At 35.7% G+C, this 24,603-nt stretch overlaps 1 protein-coding gene across 4 annotated transcripts in view; it reads right to left on the reverse strand.

Annotated features, from left to right (window-relative positions):
- Positions 1 to 24,603, reverse strand: part of SMARCAD1 (SWI/SNF-related, matrix-associated actin-dependent regulator of chromatin, subfamily a, containing DEAD/H box 1) — a 79,256-nt gene that overhangs the window by 47,754 nt on the left and 6,899 nt on the right. For all 4 annotated transcript variants that reach the window (XM_030313421.1, XM_030313423.2, XM_030313424.2 and 1 more), the window contains exons 3-5: positions 12,957 to 13,134; positions 6,693 to 6,864; positions 3,775 to 3,841 (exon numbers count right to left, since the gene is read on the reverse strand). In XM_030313421.1, the coding sequence (XP_030169281.1) occupies positions 3,775 to 3,841; positions 6,693 to 6,864; positions 12,957 to 13,134 (417 nt within the window). The remainder of the gene's footprint in view (positions 1 to 3,774; positions 3,842 to 6,692; positions 6,865 to 12,956; positions 13,135 to 24,603) is intronic.

A 24,603-nucleotide genomic window follows, 5' to 3' on the forward strand; every position in this document is an offset into this window, starting at 1 on the left:
AGCTTCAATGAAACCAGATGATTTACGCCAGGTCACCTAGATATATTTCTTTCCTGAAAGAGTAAGAGCTTTGTTTTGACAATAAAGGATCCTTCAACCTTAAATATCTGCTTATACAGCTTTACTTTTTGTTAGTAGTATTATGACACCAAATATTTACATATAGTTAAAAAGGCTACAGGCAAAAAATTTGCAAATAAATGTGGGAGAAAATGCAAATATAAAATTTGAGTACAAAAATGTTACATAACAGTACACAACACTGTTATCTACATCTATATCTTCTCTGTAATTAAACACTTTATGTTTATCTACATGTTATGCTATGCTCACCCCAAGTGCAGCTACCATCTGTCACCATACAACACTGTTATTGACTATATTCCCTGTGCTGTGGTGACATGTACTCGCTTGTGGTGAGTACAGAATATAGTTGTCGAATCACTTTGTTGTACACCTGAAACTAATGTAACACTGTGTGTTAACTATACTTCAATAAAAAAAGTTTTTGCATATATCTAAATAAAATAAGTTAATATTCTATACTAAATATCACTTCCAAATTGTGTTTCATAAGGTGTCATCTTTTATTGGGAGCACTCACCATCAATTTCAGAAAAAACAAAACAAAACAAAACAAAACAGTTAAAATTATTCCTTATACCCACATGAAAAGAAATTTCATCTAAATTCAGTATTTAACAATAAAAAATAAAACATGAAACTATAAAAAAAGAACACATATTGGCAGTTTAACAGAAAAAAATGAAAAGATGTTCAATTTTCTTAAGAATTAAAAACAAGTAAAATTTAAAAATACCATTATTTTGTATCTGTTAATAAACAGTAAATAGACCCTAGCAGTCCACGGGCAAAAAGGCACTTTTAAACATTATGCATTGTTCTAGCCTTTCCAATCTAAGTAACACACTTCAGAATTCTAGATATGCGTATCTTTTAGTCCAACAATTCCTTCTCTAGGAATTTACTCCACAAACTGATGGAAATGTGTGCTCAAGTATACACACAAGAATTTTCCCAAACTGTCTAAATGCCCAAGATATTAAACAAATTAGAATATACCCATAAATGCCACTGTTATAAATTAGGTAGACTTTTTAAAAATAAACATGGAAAGATGTCTCTAATTAATGAAAAGCTTACAAAGCAACAAATATAATAGGATCACAATCACATTAAGAATGTTTTGCTTATTTTTATATAAACACAGAGAAAAAGAAACAGGTAGATATATTCTGGACAACATCAATAAATTCACATTTTTACTTTTTAAAATAGGATAAAAACTTTTGTAACCCAGTGTTCATAAATGAAAACTTTCAGAAAGCAATGCATAAAAGGTACCCTTACTGTTTAATATGGGAGCTATTACCTATAAGATTATAATTTGTGCTAAAACCAACATCCTTTATCATGAGGCACAGAACTGTCCAAAATCTCTCACATGTGTTTAAAAAGGACTTTTTTGGGGAAAACTGTCCTAATACATCCAAAACAGTTTCCTGTTGATACCGTAAATCGAAGGGGTATCTTCTGTTGGTGAGGCAAAGCTGCCATTCTATACACCTCAGAAGCGTAATGTACTAAAGATGAAGATGGCCGATACGACTGTCCGTTCCATTCTACGATGAAGCATGGAAGTTTACTTCAAAACCAAGAAGGCCCTGATTTATTCTTTCCTTATAACTTTCCTCTTGAAAATATTTTTTAAGAAAGAAAATATCAATGTATAGTGCAAGAATGAGAAGAATTTCACATTTAATGAGGATTATACTTCATAAAGGCAAAGATTTTGTCCATTTTGTTTTCATACGTATCCTCAATGCCTAACACAGCATCTGGCATCTAGCAGTAGGCACGCAACAAATATCTGTTAAATTAATAAATAAGTTGAATGATAAAAGTTGCTCAAGAGAAAAAAGATTAGACGCTATTATGGAATAAAATGTTTCTACAAATTTGGAAAGATTACGGACTACTGAGGTATTATAAGAACAAGAAAGAATACGTAAAATTTTCCAAACGTTTTGCAACTCAAGAAATGTTCATTGAGTCTACCATTTTTCAGGAATTTTTCCAGTAAGTGCTAGGGCTATGGTTAACGAGGGAGATATCAACCTTCTCCTGTATGTACCATTTTCTATCAGATGGCCCCTGGGAACAAACAACTGCTAACACTTACTATATACTTATGTGCCACACACTACAGTAAGAAATTTACATTATCATTTCTTCACAACAACCTATGACACCGGTACTATTATTACACTATTTTGCTCATAAGGAAACAGAGACACAGAAGAGTTAGGCAACACCGCCCAAGGTCACACAGCTAGTAAGTGGAAGAAAAGGAAGAATCTTAACATTCTGCACAGGTAGCACCCACATAACACAATACTATTCCCTTACTCACATTGAAGAAAATGAAAGAATTAAAATATTTCATATGGAGGAAACAACTATCATCTTTGGAATGCACTCCAACAAAATCTACTTGCTGAAGAGGGATGACAGCCCCATGGGAACACACTATGCCATCTTCTATTTTTGCATATATATTTTAAAGTTTCACAAATATTAAAAAGCCAAAAAGATCCACTTAGGGGAATGGGCACTTATTCACACAATGTTAATGAAAAAATAAATTAGCACAACCTTCAAGAAAGTAACATGGAAGTACATATTAAACTTTTAAATGTGTATATTCTTTGATTCAGCATCCCAGTTTGAAATTTAGCCTGTAGAAATAATAACATAAATATTTCCTTATAAGACTATTTACTTTAGCACTATAATAAAATAATAAAAATATAAATGCTAATTAACAGAGAAATAATTCATAAACCAATCATACAGGCAGTTACAGAAGAATGTTATGGGCCATATTTAAAAGATGGATAAATCTGATTGTTCTGACAAGTTATCCATGAAAAATTATCAAATTATTTTTTTTTAATGCAAACCGATACTATTATTACATTTCCTAGTTTAACGGACACACGCACGTGTACGTGTGTATGTGTCGTACGGTAGTGGTGGGTACAAACAGGAAAAGCTGAAAATGATACAAAGCAAATTCAAGGGTGGTCAATGGGAGTGTGGGTTTGCCTTCATTACTTAAATGCTTTTTTGGTATTGGGATTATAGGTTATTTTTACTTGTTTGGTATATACAAGTTAGGGGGAAAAATACAGTATTTGCCAAAAGAATATTGGAGGTGCTTTTATATTGCAAGCTCCTTGAAATGCATTTATTTTTGTATCCCAAGCCTGGAACATAGCATAAATATTTACTAAATGAAGGAATGCTGATTACCAGCTAGGACTTTCCACAAGACATTATGTTCCTACTGACTCAGATTTGTAGACCTGTAAATAAAACCACAATGCAATTAGAAAGGACACTTAAGAAAGAAAGAAAATATACCTTCCAAAACTTCACTGTTACGAGATTTGATCTGTAGAAAACAAGCAAAATTACCAATGAAAACCTGCCCCCTCCCTAGGAAAAAAAAAAAAAAATCAACCTAGAAAATGTGGTTCCCAAATAGCTGTATGACCTCAGGTAAGTCACTTAACCTTCTTAAGCTTCAGTTTCTTTATTTAAAAAAACTGAAGCTATTAGTAACTCATAAGGATCCTGTAAGAATTCATGAATGTGCCTGGTAAATTGTAGAGCAGTATTAAAAATGTGAAGATATTTATTACTATAAAGCTAATAAATACACATGGGTGGAAACTAAGCCAGGCATACCTGCATCACCAAACATCAGCAAGGCAGCAGCAATTGCTCCATCCATAGTGCTTGTTGATTCAATCAACTGACAGAACGAGAAAACATTGTTTGAAAAAGAACAGTTTAAGAAGTCTTTCACAAAAGTCTGTACAATGTAAGCATTTCTTAAAACGTTATTGGATGTATTATCACTGTTGGTGAAATGCATACAGTATATTCAAGCTTTCGTTATTTTTGTGTTTTAATTGCAAGGTTCTACGTTGAAGCCTTAAAAACTCCCTACTTATATGTCCAGGCAAAGAATGAGGGAGAGAAGAGGCAGTGAGGAAGAGGGACACTTGTAGACATCTGTATTATTCCTTTTTTGTTTATGAAAAAATAACCCACAATTCTGTAGTCACTTTTTAAAACATCTAATACTTAAGATGAGTGGGATGAAGCGTTCTTTTTGATTTTTCCTCTATTTCTGAATCACCTGAATTTATTAAAGAACATAGTCCTATACTATTTATATAATTAATATCCTCAATATATAATTTTTATACTATTCTATAACACTTTGTATTTCATAAGGAATTAAACATCCTACATTTTCCTTTTGCTATAGTTTCCCTAATTTCCAATGAGTTACTTGTTTTAAAAAAATCTTGCATTTTGGTGTGGTAATTCAGATCTTTCTTACTTGTTTTATAATTACTGAATAAATGCTTTTATTTAAAAACTGGAAAAGATAAAATAAAACATGAAAAATCTTACATCTTTTAATAAGCTATTTTTATATTAAATTAAATAAATCTAAAATCAATTAAGAGCACTCTCTTCTACTGGTTTTCTTAATCTTGAATCCTTAAATATCCTATAAGCCCGACCCCCCCCAATTATCAAAATAACTAAATCACATGCATATCAAGTTTAGGATTAAATTTATATTTTACAACTTCTTGAATTGCCTTATATGGATGTAAGAGCCTCTGCAAAGCACTTTATAAATGTTATGTTAAATCTCTTGAAATGATGGGGATCAGCTGAAACAGAGTACTTCAAGAGTGCTCTGCTTTGGAGTAATATGCTAAACTCCCTAAATTTCAAATATTCATGCAATGAAACATGAACACAATTCTGTGTATCAATCCTATTCTCCCTCTGTAATTATAAAATTAGAGATAAATATTCTTACAGAAGAAAAATAACCTTAAACTACATGAACAATTAGCAATCAGGCTAAGAAATATTTTTAAATTGAGATTTGTTCCTTTGAATATTTAATACTCCATCACGTATATTCTGTTAGAAGCTCTTTCCAACATTGTAAGTAGCCTCTGTAGCTACTACTCATTACATGCATTGTCTTCTTATTCCAAAAAAAAAAAAAAAAAAAAAAAATCACATCAGGAGGAAAATAACACCCCAAAGTGCAAACTCAAGATACCACTAAAGTTTCATTTAGCTAACAGTAAGAGGGTATCAAAATGACTTAGGGGAAAAAAGATTCAAGTAACAGAGAACGGTAATAATTTATTCTATAGTTTAAAGTAGGAGGCTCAGGACCACCTTCAGTTCAGACACATTGTTTGGCCTGAACAGTATTGTTATGTTTTTATTTAAATTTGTTATCATAAAAAGTTAACAAATTTACTGATAGAACAGGGATGAATCCCAAACCCTTATGCTAAATAAAAGATGCCAGTGGCAAAAGATCACATATTATATAATCCCATTTATATAAGATGTGAAGAATATGCAAACCTAAAGACAGAGATTAGTGGTTGCCTAGAGCTGGAGGAGGAAAGTGAGGAGTGATTGTTAAGGACTAGAGTTTCTTTTTAGAAATATAAATGTTCTAAAATTAGATTACAGTGACAATTGCACAACTTTGCAGGTACACTAAAAACCACTAAATGACACACTTTAAATAGGTGATCTTTATGACACTTAAACTATATCCCAAGAATGCTATTAAACTGATCAACAATAAAAAAAAATCCAGCATTTTGACTTTATTTGGAAAATCTGAATACCTGATAAAAAATGGGCTATCACTGATATCACACAGCCATATCACGGTGGTGCTAGAGAGTACCTACCCGTTTGAGAAAGAGCGAATACTCTATAATATGCTGGTGTCTATCACTTCAAAGTTACCTGCCTAGCCCATACAGATACGGAAACTCCTGAGGTTCAGACTGGAGACAGTGGTGATGACAGATAAAAAGGTGAAAAACATATAAACTTGCAATTAAATGATCCCCTTATGGTCATTTAATAAGTGACAGAGCTAGGAATAAACGATTTACTAGTAATCTTCCGAGATTTATTCTCTACCTGAAATTTAATTGATAATCAATTTTTATGTGCCCTTGTAAGGAGCTGCCTATTATAATCCAAATATAGAGCTGCCTATTATAATCCAAATATAGCCACGTATTTTGTTTCTACATGGGTCAATGTTTCTCAGCAAGGGTGCTATTGGTGAGATAATTCTTTTGTTATGTAGGATCATCCTGCATACAGAGGGTGTTTAGTGTTCCTGGCCCCATGGCACTAAATGTCAATAGCCAACCCTTTGTCATTATGATGACAAAAAAAAAAAAAAAAAAAAAAAAGCCTGCTGTCATTTCTGATAGTTTCTAGTGGGAGATGGGGAAGTCTCTACTTTAGAACCATTTAAACTCAAAACAAAATTTCACAAGCTATGTTAGCTATTAAGGGAAACACAACTTATTGTATCATTTATAGGCGAATAACCTTACCTATTTAAAAAGTTAAGACTCCCAACAAGAAAATCTCTGGCATTTACTTCTATTATTACATAAAATAAAAATTAATTATCTCAAACATATCTTAAAAAAAGACTATCCTCTAAATACAGTACTAGATACAAGAGAAATACAACATAATTATAGCTATAATAACAAATTACTATAAAATGGTATAACCTTAAGTAAGTCACTGTCACTTCTTTGTGGGAAAAGTTCCTTCAAGGTCTGAAGTTTAGCATCTTTAAGGTCTTCCAATTCCGAAAAGTCTTCCATTTCTGAAATATCATCATTATGTCTACCTGCCATGGTAGGAAGGCTCTGGGACTCTTCATCTTCAGATGGCTCAGAACTAAAAATATTTTCAGAGGAAAAAAAACAATATTTTAATGGATTATTGTTATTTTATTACAATCATATACATATATATGTAATACAGTTCTTTTCAATCAGAATGCAATCTATCCCTGTCAAAGATTAAAAGAAATTTTTCCATTTCAGTATGGTTATACCGTATGTATAAATCTACATTCCCAGAGTCAGCATACTTTGTAAAGATCTTCATATTATCTGGGCTGGGATGGAAAAGAACAGTAAGATACCTGGTATTTATTTTAAGATACACAAACATGTATTACATGTCCACTTTCTCTTTCCTATTCTTTTTTCACCTATACTCTATTATCAGACCAGCATTGTCAAGTTGTTCTTGAGGAATTATAAAGCCTACACTAACACAAAGATAAAAGAACTTTCATGGCCTACCTAGGTGATCAGAATCTAAGTATTAAAATCATAATGGTCCCATTCAGTACCAGAATCTCTGCCAAGAACAAAACATGTCTTCAGACAAGCAGCATTTATTCCATGTGAGGTTTTATTTTATAACTAACTTTAATCTCATTCCATCTTAATTTATATGTTTATCCTATATAAAAGACATTTGGGGCCAAATTTTACTCATCCATCTCCCAAACTAACAAAAATCTCATTTTGAAATGCTGGTTTTCTACCATGATGGCCATTCTGGAGATCTGAAGGTAGAAGTATATCAAGTGGATAAAGGTTATAAAGATCAGAGAAAGGAAGGTGGGAATTTAGTTAAGAACATTCCTAGTGTCAGAGAATACATGACTTTGCTATGCAACTAATTCTGTACTTGGAAACATATCCAGAATCTGTGTTTTAGTAACTTCACTGTTACCTACTCCTATTAGTTCAGTTGTCCTGGTCAGGACACTAGTTTTGCCTGAGAGTCCCCCAAAACATTTAAAGGCAGATCCCCAAGGACCAGGAATATACACTTTAACAAGCTTCTAGGCTGACATCTTGATCCTGCTCTGAGAAAATGCTCTGAGAAAAGTAACTAGGTAAAATAAATCACTTCCTTTGTAACTAATGCCTGTCCTTCAATATTTGAAGGTGATTACATGGCTCTCCCTTTCCATGACACCCACACCTCTCATTCTGAATGTACTAAACTTTGAATTCTCATTCTGCCTTACTACAGTCACATTTCCCGATTCTGCCACCTAGTTCAGTGAGAAAATTCAGGTTGTAATCTTCTCACAATTTCTGCCCTGGATAACCACTTTCAAAGGTTCTTATTCTGCCAGCCATTACCTTCACCTAATGATTGGATTCACCACTATTTGGTGAGACAAACTCACGTGCCTTTTGACGTAGTATTTATGTTGCCTACGAATCTTAACATGCCTTGGATTTAACATCCAGTTCATAGGAAATAAAAGCAAGAGAGGGATAAATTCAATACCATCATGAGGAAACAATCAGAAAAATCTGTTTTCTCTAAGAAAAGCCTATTCTTCACTAAGTTAAAATCATTTAAAAAGAGGGAAGAGGACTGTTCAAGATCAAAAGAAAAGTCAGGAGTTTTAACATTCGAATGCAGTGGATTCTCCTTGTTTGGATCCTGGTTTGAAAAAGCAGGTATAAAATACATGAATATAAACTGGGAATTAGAAGATACTGGAGAATTTTTCACTGATAGCAGTACTGGATTTTCAGGAGGAGGAAGATGTATCACCAAGTATTAGTAAGGGTAGAAATGTTGGGATGTCCATAATTTAAAAAACTCTAGGTCAGTAATAATAGATGAAACAATGAAACGAACAAGGAAAAATGTTAACAAATGCTAAGTCTAGGTGGTAAGTATATGGGTGTTCACTATCCATTATTTTATTTTCTTATATGCCTAAAAGATTTAAAACTAAAGGAAAAAAATCTACAAAAACAAGAGTTTGTGTCCTTTTATCTGGTCTCAGATCAAGTTCTTCCCTTCTGCTGAAGATAAAGTCCCCTCTCAGTGCTAAGGGATTCTAGCCCTTTCTACTTCCTACAGTACCTTGTTTCAACTATCTACTGTCTTCTTTCCTCAATCTCTTCTCTCTCCCTAAGCTCTTCCTCCCAAGCCTACAATGGGCTCAAGACTGAACTAATGAATTCAATGTACCAAGAGTTCTAGAACTGTGGACACAGCACTGAAATAAGCAAATTCTCAGGGTGCCCGGATGGCTATCAGTTAAGCATCTGACTTTGGCTCAGGTCATGATCTCACGGTTCGTGGGATCGAGCCCTGCATTGGGCTCTGTGCTGACAGCCCAGAGCCTGGAGCTTGCTTCCAATTCTGTGTCTCTTTCTCTTTCTCTCTCTGCTCCTCCCTGACTCGTATGTGCGCACACTCCCGCTCTCTCTCAAAAATAAATTAAAAAAAAAAAAAAAAAAGTAAGAAATAAGCAAATTCTCCTTTCCTCCACAAATTTTATAAAACTGATTTTCTACTTACTCATTTCCTATATAGTTCTCATCTCAATGTTTTACTACCTTCTGCCCCACCATTTCTTTTTTTATTAAAAAAAAAATTTTTTTTAGGCCTTATTTATTTTTGAGAGTGAGAGAGAGCGAGAGAAAGCAAGCAAGCATGAGTGGGGAAGGAGCAGAGAGAGAGGGAGACACGGAATCTGAAGCAGGCTCCGGGCTCTGAGCTGTCAGCACAGAGCCCAATGCAGGGCTTGAACCCACAAACTGTGAGATCATGACCTGAGCCGAAGTCGGACGCCTGACAGACTGAGCCACCCAGATGCACCTGCCCCACCATTTCAATGAAATTGTTCTTATGAGGGCAATAATATCCTCTAAAATGTCAAATGTAATAAAAATCTTTCATTGGTCATCTATTCCTCTGTAGTCTCATCCACTGTTGACACATCTCTTTGAAAATCTAGCCCCATACCCATGGGTTCTGGAACATTAGTACTTGTGATTTTCCTTTACCTCTCCACTTATCCTTAATCTCTAAAGAAGGCTTTTCTTTAGCCTTGACACATAGAAAACATTAAATAAGTCATCCAAGTACTCTGATCATATGCCTTCAATCTAAAGACAAAATAAAACTTGTAAACAAATTCTGAACTCTACTTAATAGGCTTACAATGGTCAAGTGGTAGTAGGATTACAGCAATTCTGAAACTAACTATCTTATGTATACTGGATAATTGAACCAATTAAGAAATAAACTGCTATTGTAAGAAGGCAGAGTTCTCATACTCACAAAAGGAAATACAGAAGGAGGCAAGGAAGAGGCTTATAATGGTAGAGTAGAATTAAAGGAATCATTAAGGGCGCCTGGGTGGCTCAGTCGGTTAAGCATCCAACTCTTGATTTCGGCTCAGGTCATGACCTCATGGTTCATGACTTCAAGCCCCACATCAGGCTCTGCACCGTTTGGGATTCTCTCCCTTTCTCTCCTCTCAAAATAAATAAATAAACTTAAAAAAAAAAGTCTGATTAAAAACCTGATTGAAAAACACACATTCTATTAGAATACCAAATAATGAAAGTAAAAAATCTGAAATGCTAGTTAAAATAACCAGCAATATACAACCATCAGTATAATAACTGATTCAGGTTAGAATCATCAATAAATACTGTAACTACTGAGTGAAGTTCTGCTAAGGAATAAGATCGTTAGCTAGTCTCAAAGGATCTACCCATAGATTGATTACTGTAAAGGGGAAAATGGTAACTTTAGAGGTGAAACCTGGCAGGGTTCTGAGTGATCCAAGTATACTTCCCCAATAAAGAGACAAATCACTATCACCGTGCCTTGAAACATGACACACTGAGGCCACAAAATCATTTATGTAGCGTTCCTGCCACTTAACCTAAATTTAATCATGAAGAAAATCAGGTTAAGTAGAAATTGAGAAACATCCTTAAAAAAAAATGGCCTCTTACTTTCAAAGGCCAGTAACATGAGAAACAAACAAACAAAAAGGCTGAGAAACTGTTTCAGATTCAATGAGACTAAAGAGGTATGATACTAGGTAAAAAAATTCAACATGACACTGAGGGAAAAATTACTATAAAGTACTATTTAAAATATGGTCCAAGGATTGACTGCTAGTTCTTAAACTCACACTTTGTTATCCACCAATGACAGGATAAGGAATTTATACGAGAAGGTAAAACAAATAACATTACTAAGGATATTGCTTAATCCAGCTGATTTTTCCTTATACAACCTCCTGGCAAAGGAACTGTACAGTGATTTACATTCCAGGGCACATTCTTTATTTACAAACCAGGACTTTGGAATACCGCTACTATAAAGGACATTTACCTGGGATTAACAGGTAAAATTTAAATATACACTGTACATTAGATAACTATACTGTGCCAATGTTAACTGGTATTTCTGCATTTGAAATTCTACTTTTGTAATTTAAGACAATAACCTTGTTCTTAGCAGGTACATGTGAATCTAATACATTTAACCACGCAGGATCTTCACTATTTTTCTTCACTATTTTTTATTTCAGAGTGAATTTCAGGAGAAATTCATCATAGCTTACAATAAATTCATTTTAAGAGGAAATTCTCATCTTCTCATCAGCCATAGGCAGTACCGATCTCTCGCTCCTTGCAACATTTTCTTCACTTAGCTTCTGATCACACAATCTTTTGACCTTTCTCTTACCTCAACAACTATTCCTTCTTAGAACCTCTCCAGATTTCTTCCCATTTCTCTGTTCCTAAAATCCCAAGTTCCCCTGACCTGAGTCTTTCAACCAAGAGATCTTCTTTTTTCCAGCTATATTAGTGTCCCCTGGTGATTTCATTTTATCATATGACTTTAAATATCAGATCTATATTCTCACAATTCTTAAATTTAGATGCTACCCAGATCTCCCCCCAGAACTCAAATGTCACAAATCCAATTGCCTACTTAACGTCTCCTGCCTAGATGTCTAAGAGTCTTCTTGCCTTCAAAAGGAGCTCCCCCTATCACACTCAAAACTGTCTTCCATATCTCAGCTATTAGTAACAGTCCTTCCAGTTGCTTAGGCCAATCTCAGGGTCATGTTTGACTCCCTTTTCCCACCCAATATCAACAATAAAACCTCTCTGCTCTACCTTCAAAGTATATGTAGAATCTAACCCCTTCTAATCATCCCCACAAGTAGTAGCCCAGGCTAAGTGTCCATCATTTCTTGCCTGGGTTATAACAGTATCCATACTTCTACACTGCTCCCCTACAGCCTCAAAGACCTTTTTAAACAAGTGAGTGAGATAATTTTACTCCTCTTATCACTACACTCCATTAGCTTCCTACCTCATTCAGAATAAAAGCTAAATAGCCTATGGGCTTAATACCATTAAATCCCTCTTCTACCCTGCTGCTTACCTTGTGACATTATGTCTTTCACTCTCTATCATTTGTTTCCTTAGAAACATCGGGCATAATACCACTTCAGGGTCACTGAACAAGTTACTTTCAATGACCAGAATACTCCGCCCTTCCTTCCACCCCCATATCCAGATAGTTCACACTTTCTTACCCCCTTCAGGTCTTTACTCAAGCATTATCTTCTCAATAAAGCTTTTTTCCAACTGTGTTCTTTAGAAACCACACTCCTACCCCTGACCCTGAGCTCCATTATTTTCCTTCCCTTTTGGCCATAATATTATTTGGCATACTATATTGTTTGTTTGTTTATTGTCTTTCTACCTGACTATAATATAAGCTCTGTGCTACTCCACAGAATGTGCCCAAAAATGTTAAAATGATTTGACTCTGAGACTCAAGAAGAGATCATAAAGCAGTTATAGATGATCAAAGGTACATGTTAAAATAATTTCCCTATCTATGGAGGGCTAAAAAAAGTTATTTCCTCTCACTAACCTTTTTACTGAAAATGACTGTTATCCAGAAGCATACGCTGTGTGTGCATGCCCATACACATACACGGTACCTCTCTATAGCTCTAAGTCAGGGAAAAATAACAAAGATGCAATAGGGAAAAGGCAAAAAAAAAAAACGAAGAAAAGAGAGAAGTCACCAAGGTAATTTTCAAATTAAACAATTTTTTCTTGAAAATCCTCTTACATAGACAAATATAACCAATCTATTGAGCTGCTTACACTATAATCACTGTGTCTTTGTTGAACTTTCTCTCTTGGACTGTACTGGAACAATTTGGAGACACGGCATCTTCACTATCAGAAGACAGATCAATATACTGTATTCCCCTTTGATTCTTGAAATAGGATATACCAGCTTTTCTTTCATTTTCTGTAGCTTCTGGAACACTAGAATCTTCTGTAAAGAAAAAAAGGAGAAAAGCATTTTGAGCAACTTGAAAATAAATGTGTTTTTGGTAATTATAATCATGTGCTAAAAATCTCTAACTCTGTTCACAGTTTCCATTCCAAAGCCAAAAATTCCTACCAGTTTTTATTTTTATTATTTTTTTAATGTTTCACTTATTTTATTTTGAAAGGGAGAGAAAAAGAGCATGAGCAGGGAGGGGCAGAGAAGCGAGAGAGAAAGGGAGAAAGGGAATCCCCAAGTAAGCTCCGCGCTGTCAGTGCAGAGCCAGATGCAGGGCTCATTCTCAGGAACTGAACCCTGAGGTCATGACCTGAGCTGAAATCAAGAGTCAGACGTTCAACCAACTGGGCCACCCATGGGTCCCCCTACGAGTTTTTTTTTTTTTAATTTTTTTTTTTTAACGTTTATTTATTTTTGGGACAGAGAGAGACAGAGCATGAACGGGGGAGGGGCAGAGAGAGAGGGAGACACAGAATCAGAAACAGGCTCCAGGCTCTGAGCCATCAGCCCAGAGCCTGACGCGGGGCTCGAACTCACGGACCGCGAGATCGTGACCTGGCTGAAGTCGGACGCTTAACCGACTGCGCCACCCAGGCGCCCCCCCCTACGAGTTTTTAAAGAAAAAATTAATAGTCAACCAGGGCTGATGTTAAATGATTTCCCATTTCACAGGTTAATTTACTTTCAAGGCCCTAGTAAAAACTGCAAAAGAGAGGTTTGTGCTTTATACTTTATAGTCTCATCTTTTTCTCTCTGTGCTTTTATTTCCTACTATCCAGTGTTCGCCTAAATGACCACAGACGCTACAGCCTAAAAGACTTGGATTTCAATGTAATCAATCACTCCAAACCTCAGTGTCCTCACCTGTAGAGATGCTAATAATCACAGGGTTAATGTGAATATAAAATCAGAAAATATATATTCAGCATTTAGTTTTGTCATTGGCATATAGCTTGTATTCAATAAACATTACCTCTTACACAAATGTTGGTTGAATTATGGCCCCTCCAAAATTCTTTTAAAAAATTTTTTTTTTTAACGTTTATTTATTTTTGAGACAGAGAGAGACAGAGCATGAACGGGGGAGGGGCAGAGAGAGAGGGGGACACAGAATCTGAAACAGGCTCCAGGCTCTGAGCCATCAGCACAGAGCCCGACGCGGGGCTAGAACTCACGGACCATGAGATCCTGACCTGAGCCGAAGTCGGCCGCTCAACCGACTGAGCCACCCAGGCGCCCCAAAATTCTTAAGTTGCAAACCCCAATACCTCAGAATGTAACATATTTGGAGATAAGGTCTTCAGAGAGATTAAATTAAAATGAGGCTGTCTGGGTGGGCATCCTAATTCAGTATGACTGATATCTTACAAGAAGAGACAGACACAAAAGATGTATACATGAAGGGAAGGCCATGTGGGAACACAGTGCGAAGGTGGCCATTTGCAAGCCATGGCAAAAGTCCTCAAAAGAAACCAAACCCGCCAACGACCTTGATCCTGGGCTTACAGCCCCCAGATGTGTAACAAGATGAATGTGTGTTGGTTAAGCCACCTAATATGGTAATTTGTTATGGCACTTGTCACAAGCTAAAAAAAAGCTGGCATCCTTCCAAATAGGTGAGTAAAATATTTTACCGAGGTCTTTCCCCTTCAATACTTGAGTTCCAAAATTATTCTCTCTTCTCTCAGAAAAACCACGATTCTCCCTTACATATTTGAGAAGGAAAAGATCAGATTTAAGAAATTCATATTAAAGTAGTTAGTGTCTTGGTCTAGTGAATAGATTTTACAAAGCAATGGCCAGATGAATTTTTAGCTCAAAGGTATCAATTTAAAAAACAATCACTGCCATTAACTACTTTCTAGGTCAGTATCAAGTCCTCAAGTGATGCATAAACATTTTTAATCATCACAGTAATCTTGAGGGCACATACTATATCACCATTTTACAGATAAAGTAAGTATAGAGAAAACAATTTGTCCAAAGTCATAAAAGATAAGGAGCAAATCTGAAATCCATGCCTAAAGGTCCAAATCCTTGTACTCTTAATACTCAGGCCATCCCCAATACCTGTCACAAAATGGTAGTAATCACTGTAATGAAGCTCATAAGCCATATTTGTAAGTAACATTAACCAAGGCCTACATGACTACTATTCACCTGTAGGGCACTAAAACAAATTTCTTTTACGTAGCACAATGAAGTCCTATCAACACTACTGATAAACGAGTTACGTTGTTTCCAAAACAACAATTTTAAAAGGATTTTTTTTTTTCAACGTTTATTTATTTTTGGGACAGAGAGAGACAGAGCATGAACGGGGGAGGGGCAGAGAGAGAGGGAGACACAGAATCGGAAACAGGCTCCAGGCTCTGAGCCATCAGCCCAGAGCCTGACGCGGGGCTCGAACTCACGGACCGCGAGATCGTGACCTGGCTGAAGTCGGACGCTTAACCGACTGCGCCACCCAGGCGCCCCCAAAACAACAATTTTACAAATGTTGAGTGAAGAACCTGGATGAAGAACTCTGCACTGGAACAAATTACAGCTATGTTAACTGCCATAAACATGATGACACTTACAAATTCTGATAATTTTGTTAATAGTGATTATAGCCCAACTCCTATAGAATAAGTATAAGCATACTATGGACTCTGCTTTTACAAAGTGTTCCTGATATATTACAAATCATACATAAAATTAAAAACTAGATGTCTACTGTATCAAAAATTTGACCTAAAGCTAAATATATTAAACAGTGCTTTCTTTTTTTTTTAATTTTTTTTTAACTTTTTTTAATTTTATTTTTGAGACAGAGAGAGACAGAGCATGAACGGGGGAGGGTCAGAGAGAGGGAGACACAGAATCTGAAACAGGCTCCAGGCTCTGAGCTGTCAGCACAGAGCCCGAGGCGGGGCTCGAACCCACGGACCGCGAGATCATGACCTGAGCCGAAGTGGCCGCTTAACCGACTGAGCCACCCAGGCGCCCAAACAGTGCTGTCTTTCAAAAGGCTAAGGCAAAATGATTTGGAATGTCTGTTTTTCAGTCTCTTTATTCAATATGAATAATAATCTTTTCAAAATTAGCTACTTAAATGCCTAAATGCCTGAGGGGGCAGGGCTAAACAAATCTATTCATGAGTATTAGGAGAACTAGAGTTTCTTGAACTTGATTACATATTCATCTTTGGTTTTCTCCCCTTATTTTACATATATTATAATACAAAATATACAATGAAGATATATCAATTTTTTTTTTAATTTTTTTTTTCAACGTTTTTATTTTTATTTTTGGGACAGACAGAGACAGAGCATGAACGAGGGAGGGGCAGAGAGAGAGGGAGACACAGAATCGGAAACAGGCTCCAGGCTCTGAGCCATCAGCCCAGAGCCCGACGCGGGGCTCGAACTCACGGACCGCGAGATCGTGACCTGGCTGAAGTCGGACGCTTAACCGACTGCGCCACCCAGGCGCCCCGATATATCAATTTTTAAAACTAATGCTTGGGGGTGCCTGGGTGGCTCTGTTGGTTAAGCATCCCACTCTTGACTGCGCCTCAGGTCACAATCTCACAGTTGTGGGATCAAGTCCTGTGTCGGGCTCCCCATTTGGCATGGAAGCAACTTGGGATTCTTTTTCTCCTGTCTCCCCCTCTCTCTGTCCCTCCCCTGCTCGAGCACGGTACGCATTCTCTCTCTCAAAATAAATAAACATTAAAAAAACAAACAAAACTAATGCTTAATATGCTTACTGATGCTTAACAAGAAAAAAAAATAAAGAAGTTTGGCTTACTCTCTATCACATATGCAATCACTTAGAGCTCTCAGTGGTTATGTAACATATATCATAAAAATATGCACATTATACTCTATGTATACAACATACATTGTGTAGGATATGTTATACATATACATATACCTATATATAAAAATATACATTAAACATGTACACTGCTTTGAACCAAGTGGCATGCCCACAGCCCAAATAGTAAGTGACTAACAGAAGAGGTAGTCTGAGGGGCGTCTGGGTGGCTCAGTCAGTTGGGCGTCCGACTTCAGGTCATAATCTTGCGCATGGGTTTGAGCCTGTGTCAGGCTTTGTGCTGATGGCTCAAAGCCTGGAGCCTCCTTTGGATTCTGTGTCTCTTTCTCTCTCTGCCCCTTCCCTGCTCACGTTCTGTCTCTTTCTCTCTCTCTCTCAAAATAAATAAACATTAAAAAAAAAACAACTAAAAAACAAAAACAAAAACAAAAAAAGAAGAGGTAGTTTGATAATATAGAGGATAAGGGAAGGTTACAATACAACAGCATTTCTCAAACTGCAGAACCCCTTTTGCACTCTTAAAAACTGAGGACCCGAAAGAACTCTTGCTTATGCTAGTTACATCTAAGATTCTACCATACTGGAAAGCGGAAACTGAGAAACTTTACTTATTAAACTGTTTACATAATAACAAATATTATTATGAAAACTATATCCCCTCACGCCACTCCTCTCCCCCAAATTTACTAAGAATGCCACTGTTTTACATTTGTAAAAATCTTTGGTTTAACATAAGACAGATTCTATCTGCTTCTGCAATTCATCTATCGTAGTTACTGTTTTTTTTAGGTTTATGAAGAAAATCATGCCTCACAGTTATATAGTTAGGAAGGGTATTTTCATAGCCTTTTTACAATACTGTGGATATTCCTTGATACTAAACCCAAATTTGACAAGTGGAAGTTTTTTAAAGGCCAGTTGCAATGTGGAATCTGAAACTATATGAATAAACTTCTGCATCTTATTACATTAAAACCCACTGGTCTATCTTGCACTTTAATGTGTTATTTTGTAACACTGTGCTGTGCATTGTAACACTGTGCATTGTAACACCAATGCATTGGTGATTTGAAAAATACTGGTTCACTTGCTGATTACTGTAGATGTTCCAAATGTTGACACATTTCATATTTTATCAAAAAATTAAATTCATTAATATCACCATTGATCTTCAAGTATCTGGAGACTGTCAAACTCACAGTTGTGGATATGCTAGCTTTCCAAAATCCGAACTTTCCTTTGAAAACTGGAATTTTAACACCAGCAATAAATGCTGCCAGTTGTTTTCCTTGGTGTCACTGTTCATCTCTGAGAAAATGTCTGAAATACCTAAGTCTGCTTAGCTACATTTTGTCATTCTTTTAAGTAAATATGGTATTCGGTGAAAAAATGGTAAGTTAAATTCACAACTGAAAGCAACTGTTCAAATGTTTTCCCTTGAGAAAGGGATTACTGTATACTTCAAGATGCAGCTAAGGCTGGTTCACATTTTGTTTTACAAAGTATTAAAAAGACACTCACTGTTGGGGCACCTGAGAGGCTCAGTTGCTCAGGTCTTGATCTCATGGTTAGCCTGCTTCAGAACCTCTCCCCCCTCTTTTTCTGCCCCTCCCGCACTCACGCTTGCACACTCTTTCTCAAAAATAAACATTAAAAACAAAAGACACCTATTGCTAAGCTGAGATTTACCAAAATTAACAGTTTTTACCGCTTTATCAAAAACATTTCTTTGGAGGGGGGAGGGGTAGAGAGAGAGGGAGACCCAGAACTCCAAGGGGGCTCCAGGCTTCATGCTGTCAGCACAGACCCAGATGCCGGGCTCGAACTCCTGAACCGTGAGCCAAAGTAGGATGCTTAACCAACTGAGCCACCCAGGTGCCCCTATCCAAAACATTAAGTGAAACTACCATTTAAAGAATTTTAAGAATACGGTAACTATTAGAACAGTTTGGAGTCTCGGCCTTGACTTATGCTAAGGCACCAGCAGTTTCACCTACCATTGCTTTAGTACCATCAGGGCAAATATCAACAGAGTAAAAAGGCAAGTAATATCTTATGGTCATGAAAGTAGCTTGCCCTTAGGGATCCTAAAGGTTCACATACCACAGTCTGAAAACAGGTGGGACAGAATAAGAGCTTGTTTATATAAAAATATCAACTTTCCAATATAGTCAATAATTTAGAATTAGAATAATAATGCTTAGATTTGTTTGAACTATTTCTGGAAGTAAGCAACAGCAAAAATAGCTAAGAGGGAATGGCCAAAACCTGATGCAATGATGCTGAGCCAAGGCAAACAAGCACTTTTAAACAGCAGCACAAAAGAGACGGGAAATTAAAGAATGGTAAAGCGTAGAAATAATTATAAAGGTATCAGCTACGATTAAAATCTGACATGTGCTGACTGTCTTCTGTGTAAAAGGCACTGTCCAGGAGGTAGGGACTAGTTAAGACAAAAAAGGGCAAGTTATCGTCCAACTTGCACCAAAGAAATGAATAATAGGAACTAAGTAGTCACGTACACAAGTAACTGTTATAAGATATAATTCATGCCATGACAGAATAAACAAAATGCTACAGGAACATGCAGGAAAACAGCCTACCCTTTCGTATAAAAACAATAAAAAAGCCTATCATGTTTTAGAGATAGAAGATGATTTTGGGTGCCTGGGTGGCTCAGTTGGTTAAGTGTTCAGCTTTTGATTTCGGCTTGGGTCATGATCTCACACTTCATGAGATCAGGCCCCAGATGAGCCCTACATCGGGCTCCATGCTGACAGGGCAGAGCCCGCTTGGGATTCTCTCTCTGCCCCTCCCCTGCTCTCTCTCTCTCAAAATTAACATTAAAAAAAAAAAAAAAAAAAAGATGATATTTTCTCATTACCAAAAGTTAATGGGAACCTCCATCATGAGAATATGCAAGAAGACTCCACGGTTCCAGGAAGTTTTTCCAAACTAAATTCCCGATTGGTGGTAGGCAGAAAAGAAGGCAATCTTATATTCCAAATTTTTCCAGTTTGTACCCATTCTCATATCTAAGTCTACGATTAAAAAAAAAGAAGCATTTTGGGTGCCTCGGTGGCTCAGTTGGTTGGGCATTCAACTTTGGCTCGGGTCATGATTTCGCAGTTTGTGGGTTCAAGCCCCACGTTGGGCTGTGAGCTGTCAGCTCAGAGCCTGGAACCTGCTTCAGATTCTGCCCTCTCTCTCTCTCTGCCCTCTCTGCCCCTCCCCCGCTCATGCTCCATCTCTCTCAAAAATAAACATTAAAAAAAAAAGAAGCATATAAGCCTGACACTAGTATGACCTTTCCAAATGGTCCAAGATCAAGGACCACTCAAAAACAAAAAATCACTACTAGGAGATTATGAGTTGACACTAAAGTAGTCCAAATTAATTTGATAATCCATATATAAAGTAGAATGAAAACACATAAACCTTTGTATCTGTCCTGAAGACTTATAAAACTGTGCCATTTATGATACTCTAATTGTGTTGCTCTACATGGTTCAATTCTCTAACATGGCAACTAACTCTGAATACCAAGTAAAACACATCACTGATTTACCTTTTTAAAAGGTAACCAAAATAATAGTAAAATCTGGCAGTCTTAATTGGAATGTCATAGTAGAAAGAGAAATACCTTTACTATCTTCTAAAAGATAAACTATCTCTCTGATGAAAACTATAAAAAGACAAAGAATATACTGAATACAAGATTGAAGAATAGATTCTAACACATCACTCTAAGATGACATGAGAAAGAAGCATCTCAGGTTTAAGCCAAATAAAAGATAAATATAAAAGATGTAAAGAAAAAGAAAGCCATGCTATTACTATTGGACAAAGCATGTGTTAAACTTGAGATACTTTTTAATAACAGAATTTACATCTACAATAGAAATATAACTGACATACATCGTAACTTCATATTAATAACAAGAGATAAACACTGCAAGATATATAAGGCAAAAAGTTAACAGAAACAAATATGAGGCTTTAACTGTCTAAGCTCTTAATAGCACAAAAATAATTAAGACATAGATTAGTGCTTTTCAAACACTTTTGACTGGGACCCACTGTAAGAGAGACATTTGAAAAGTTTTTCTTTTTTTTTAATGTTTATTTTTGAGAGAGAGAGAGAGAGAGAAAGAGAGAGAGAGAGAGAGAGGAGAGAGAGACAGAGCACAAGTTCGGGAGGGGCAGAGAGACAGTGATACACAGAATCCGAAGCAGGCTCCAGGCTCTGAGCTGTCAGCACAGAGCCTGACATGGGGCTCTAACCCAAAAAACCGTGAGATCATGACCTGAGTTGAAGTCAGATGCTTAACCAACTGAGCCACCCAAGTGCCCCATTTTTAAATACATATAACTGAAATAAAAGTTTCAGAGGCTTTCTATTAAATGATACTTTGATAATTTTCTATTTATTCCACTCCATTAAAAAACAGTTGTATGTAATTAGTCAGGATCCAAGAAACTGACTTTATGATGCAATGTTTGTGTTCCACAGTTTGAAAAAAAATATATAAATAAAATTCATCTATTATTTGGCACATAATTATCTATCACTTAGATTATGTCATCTTGTCAAGAAATCTTACAACTTTTATAGAAAGTAATGGCAAACTAGGCCCCAAAGAAAATTTCAGTAAATTAGCTAAAGTAGAAATACTGTAGACCATATGCTCTGGTCATAAAATAATAAAATTAGAAATAAATGTTAATAAAAATACTGAAGCAAAATTTCACCTACTTAGAAATTTAAAAAAAGAAAAAAAGCCACAGAAACCACTTCTTTGGACTTTCAGGTCAAAGAAGAAGAAAAAACAAAACAGAACAAAAAAACACTTCAAAATCTATGACCTACCGTATACATACCTTAAAACCACAGAATTAAGATAATGTTGTAAACAAATATAGAATTAGAGAAATTGATTAATGGCCTGTTAAGATACAAATATACATGGGAATTTAGACTATAATGATGTTTCATATATAAGAAGAAAGGTTTATCAATAAGCTGTTCTGGGACAACAAACTAGTAAATGACAAATAATGAGCAAAGGAGAAAACAGTATCACCCATTCTTTGGTCCTGATAACAAAATAAATTCCAGATGAGATTTAAGATCAAAATAAAAATCAACACAAAACCCAACTCAGCAGTTTGTCTATCAACGCAGAACCTGATTCAAATTCATTAGTTTGGCTATCAAAACAAAACAACACAAGAAAGAAACAAGTACTAGCAAGGATGTGGAGAGACTAGAACCCTTGTGAACTGCTGACAGAAAAGTAAAATGGTGCAAGCATTATTGGAAAACATGTGATGGCTTCTTATATGATCTATCAATTCCATTTCTGGGTATATACCCTAAAGAACTGAAAGCAGAGTCCCTAAGAGATAGTTACACACCCATTTCACAGAAGCATTAGTCACAATAATCTAAAGGTAAAAGCAACCCAAGTGTCCATCCACAAATGAATGGATAAACAAAATGTAGTATATACACACAATAGGGTATTTTTCAGCCTTGAAAAGGAAATTCTGATACATGCTACAACATAGGTGAACCTTAAAGACATTATGCAAAAGGAAATCAGCCACTCACAAAAAGACAAATCCTGTATAATTCCACTTTTATGAGGTATCTAGAGAAGTCAAATTCAGAGACAGAAAGTACAAGGGTGGCTGCCACAAGCTGGGGATAGGAGGGAAGTGTTTAATGGGAGGGAAGAGTTTAATGGGAAAAAGTTTCATTTCTGCAAGATGAAGAATTCTGAAGTTTAATTGGACAATAATGTGAACATACCTAACACTCCCGCAATATGTATTCTTAATAGCAAAAATGGTAAATTTTATGTTTATTTTAGTACAATTAAAAATAAAAACACAGCTGTGCTGTATATATTATACATGTGTATATATACATAATATATTATTACAATAAAGGAATGCCTGTCTGATCAGGACTTATGCTCTAGATGCCATCAAAGAAATGAACAAATTGACCACATGAAAATGTAAAATTTCTCTATGGCAAACAACAAACAAGGAATCAAAAGAACAAAAGATTTTAAATTGTTTATCAGAAAAAGAGAAAAAGGAACACAGAAAAAGTCCACATGGCTAATATATTAATGAAAACATACTTAACCTTAACATTAAGAATAAAAATAAAGCAATTTCATTGCCTATTAAACATTAAAAAGGTGTGCAATATTTTGGCTTAGTATGAAAAAATAGACCTCTAAAAACCAAACTGTAGTCTGGTGCAAACTGGTAAAGCTTTGTAGGGTACCTTGGTGATTACTAAAATATTACTAATATTCACTCTAATCTGACAATTCCATTTCCAAAAATTTTTCTACAGATTATACACAAGCTAAAATATCTGTGTAAAAGGATGGTCACTATAACATTCTTTTGATCACGCACACACACACACACACACACACACACACAAAAATAAAGAAAAAACCCAACCAACCAATGTCCATTAATAGGAAACTACATGAACTATAATACATCTATATAAGACATTCTGTAGTCATTAAAAAAAATTAAGGTATAGCATACAATATACACTATACATATAGTAAAAACAAAAACCTGGAATATATACAGGCAGAAAAAAATGTGAAAGAATAAATACCAAAACTAAGGGATTATAGAAGCTTCTTGTTACACAATATTGCATCTTTTTAAAATATACTTTATTTTGAAGGAAACAATAGCTAAGCATAGAATAAAATGGTAGAGAAAGGAAAGACAGATGAAAGCATACACTTAAAATGTACTTAAGATTTTTACTTAAGTATGAGTACTCATTGTACTTTCTTCTATCAGAACAATTCAGCACTAAGCCTTCTACAAAGTACTGCTTTTCAACACTTGCACACATTAAGAAACCAGAGCGACTATCCAAAGATATAGAGATGATTCACATTTTGGTGACACACACCTAAAAACCTTAGTATCACCTGGTTACAAAATCATGATGCTAAAATGATACACTCAGCTCCATTATTCAAAGGATCATACCTGTTTTACCATTTGCAGAGACTTCAGAGAACTTCTAAGCAAAGGAAGTGAAGTTAAAAAATGCTGATGTCTTGCAGCGCCTGGGTGGCTCAGCCAGTTAAGCATCTGACTCTTGGCTTTGACTCAGGTCATGATCTCACCATTTGTGAGATGGAGCCCTGTGTCTGGCTCTGTGCTGACAGCGCACAGCCTGCTTGGGATTCCCTCTCTCTCTCTCTCTCTCTCTGGCCCTCCCCTGCTCACTTGCTCTCTCTTTCTCTCTCAAAATAAATAAATAAACATTAAAAAAAAAACAAACTTAAAAACAATTTTTTTAATGCTGATGTCTTACCCAAGGTCATACAACCTGTATGACACAGCAGTGCTCTCTGGAAATCTTTCTAATTAACGGGAATAATTTTAAATTTTTCTATTAAAAAGTTACTTTCAACATGACAACCACAGTGAAATGGCAATTATTTTAGGACGCTAAATCTATTTCACTAAGTAATTAATCAAGCTTATACTAAAACGTTCCTCCATTCCAACCTCAAAATAATTGATTAACCCATTTATTTTTACTTTATCACTTTTTCTCCCCAGATA

This window comes from Lynx canadensis, chromosome B1, assembly GCF_007474595.2.
Source record: "Lynx canadensis isolate LIC74 chromosome B1, mLynCan4.pri.v2, whole genome shotgun sequence".
Taxonomy (NCBI): Eukaryota; Metazoa; Chordata; class Mammalia; order Carnivora; family Felidae; genus Lynx; species Lynx canadensis.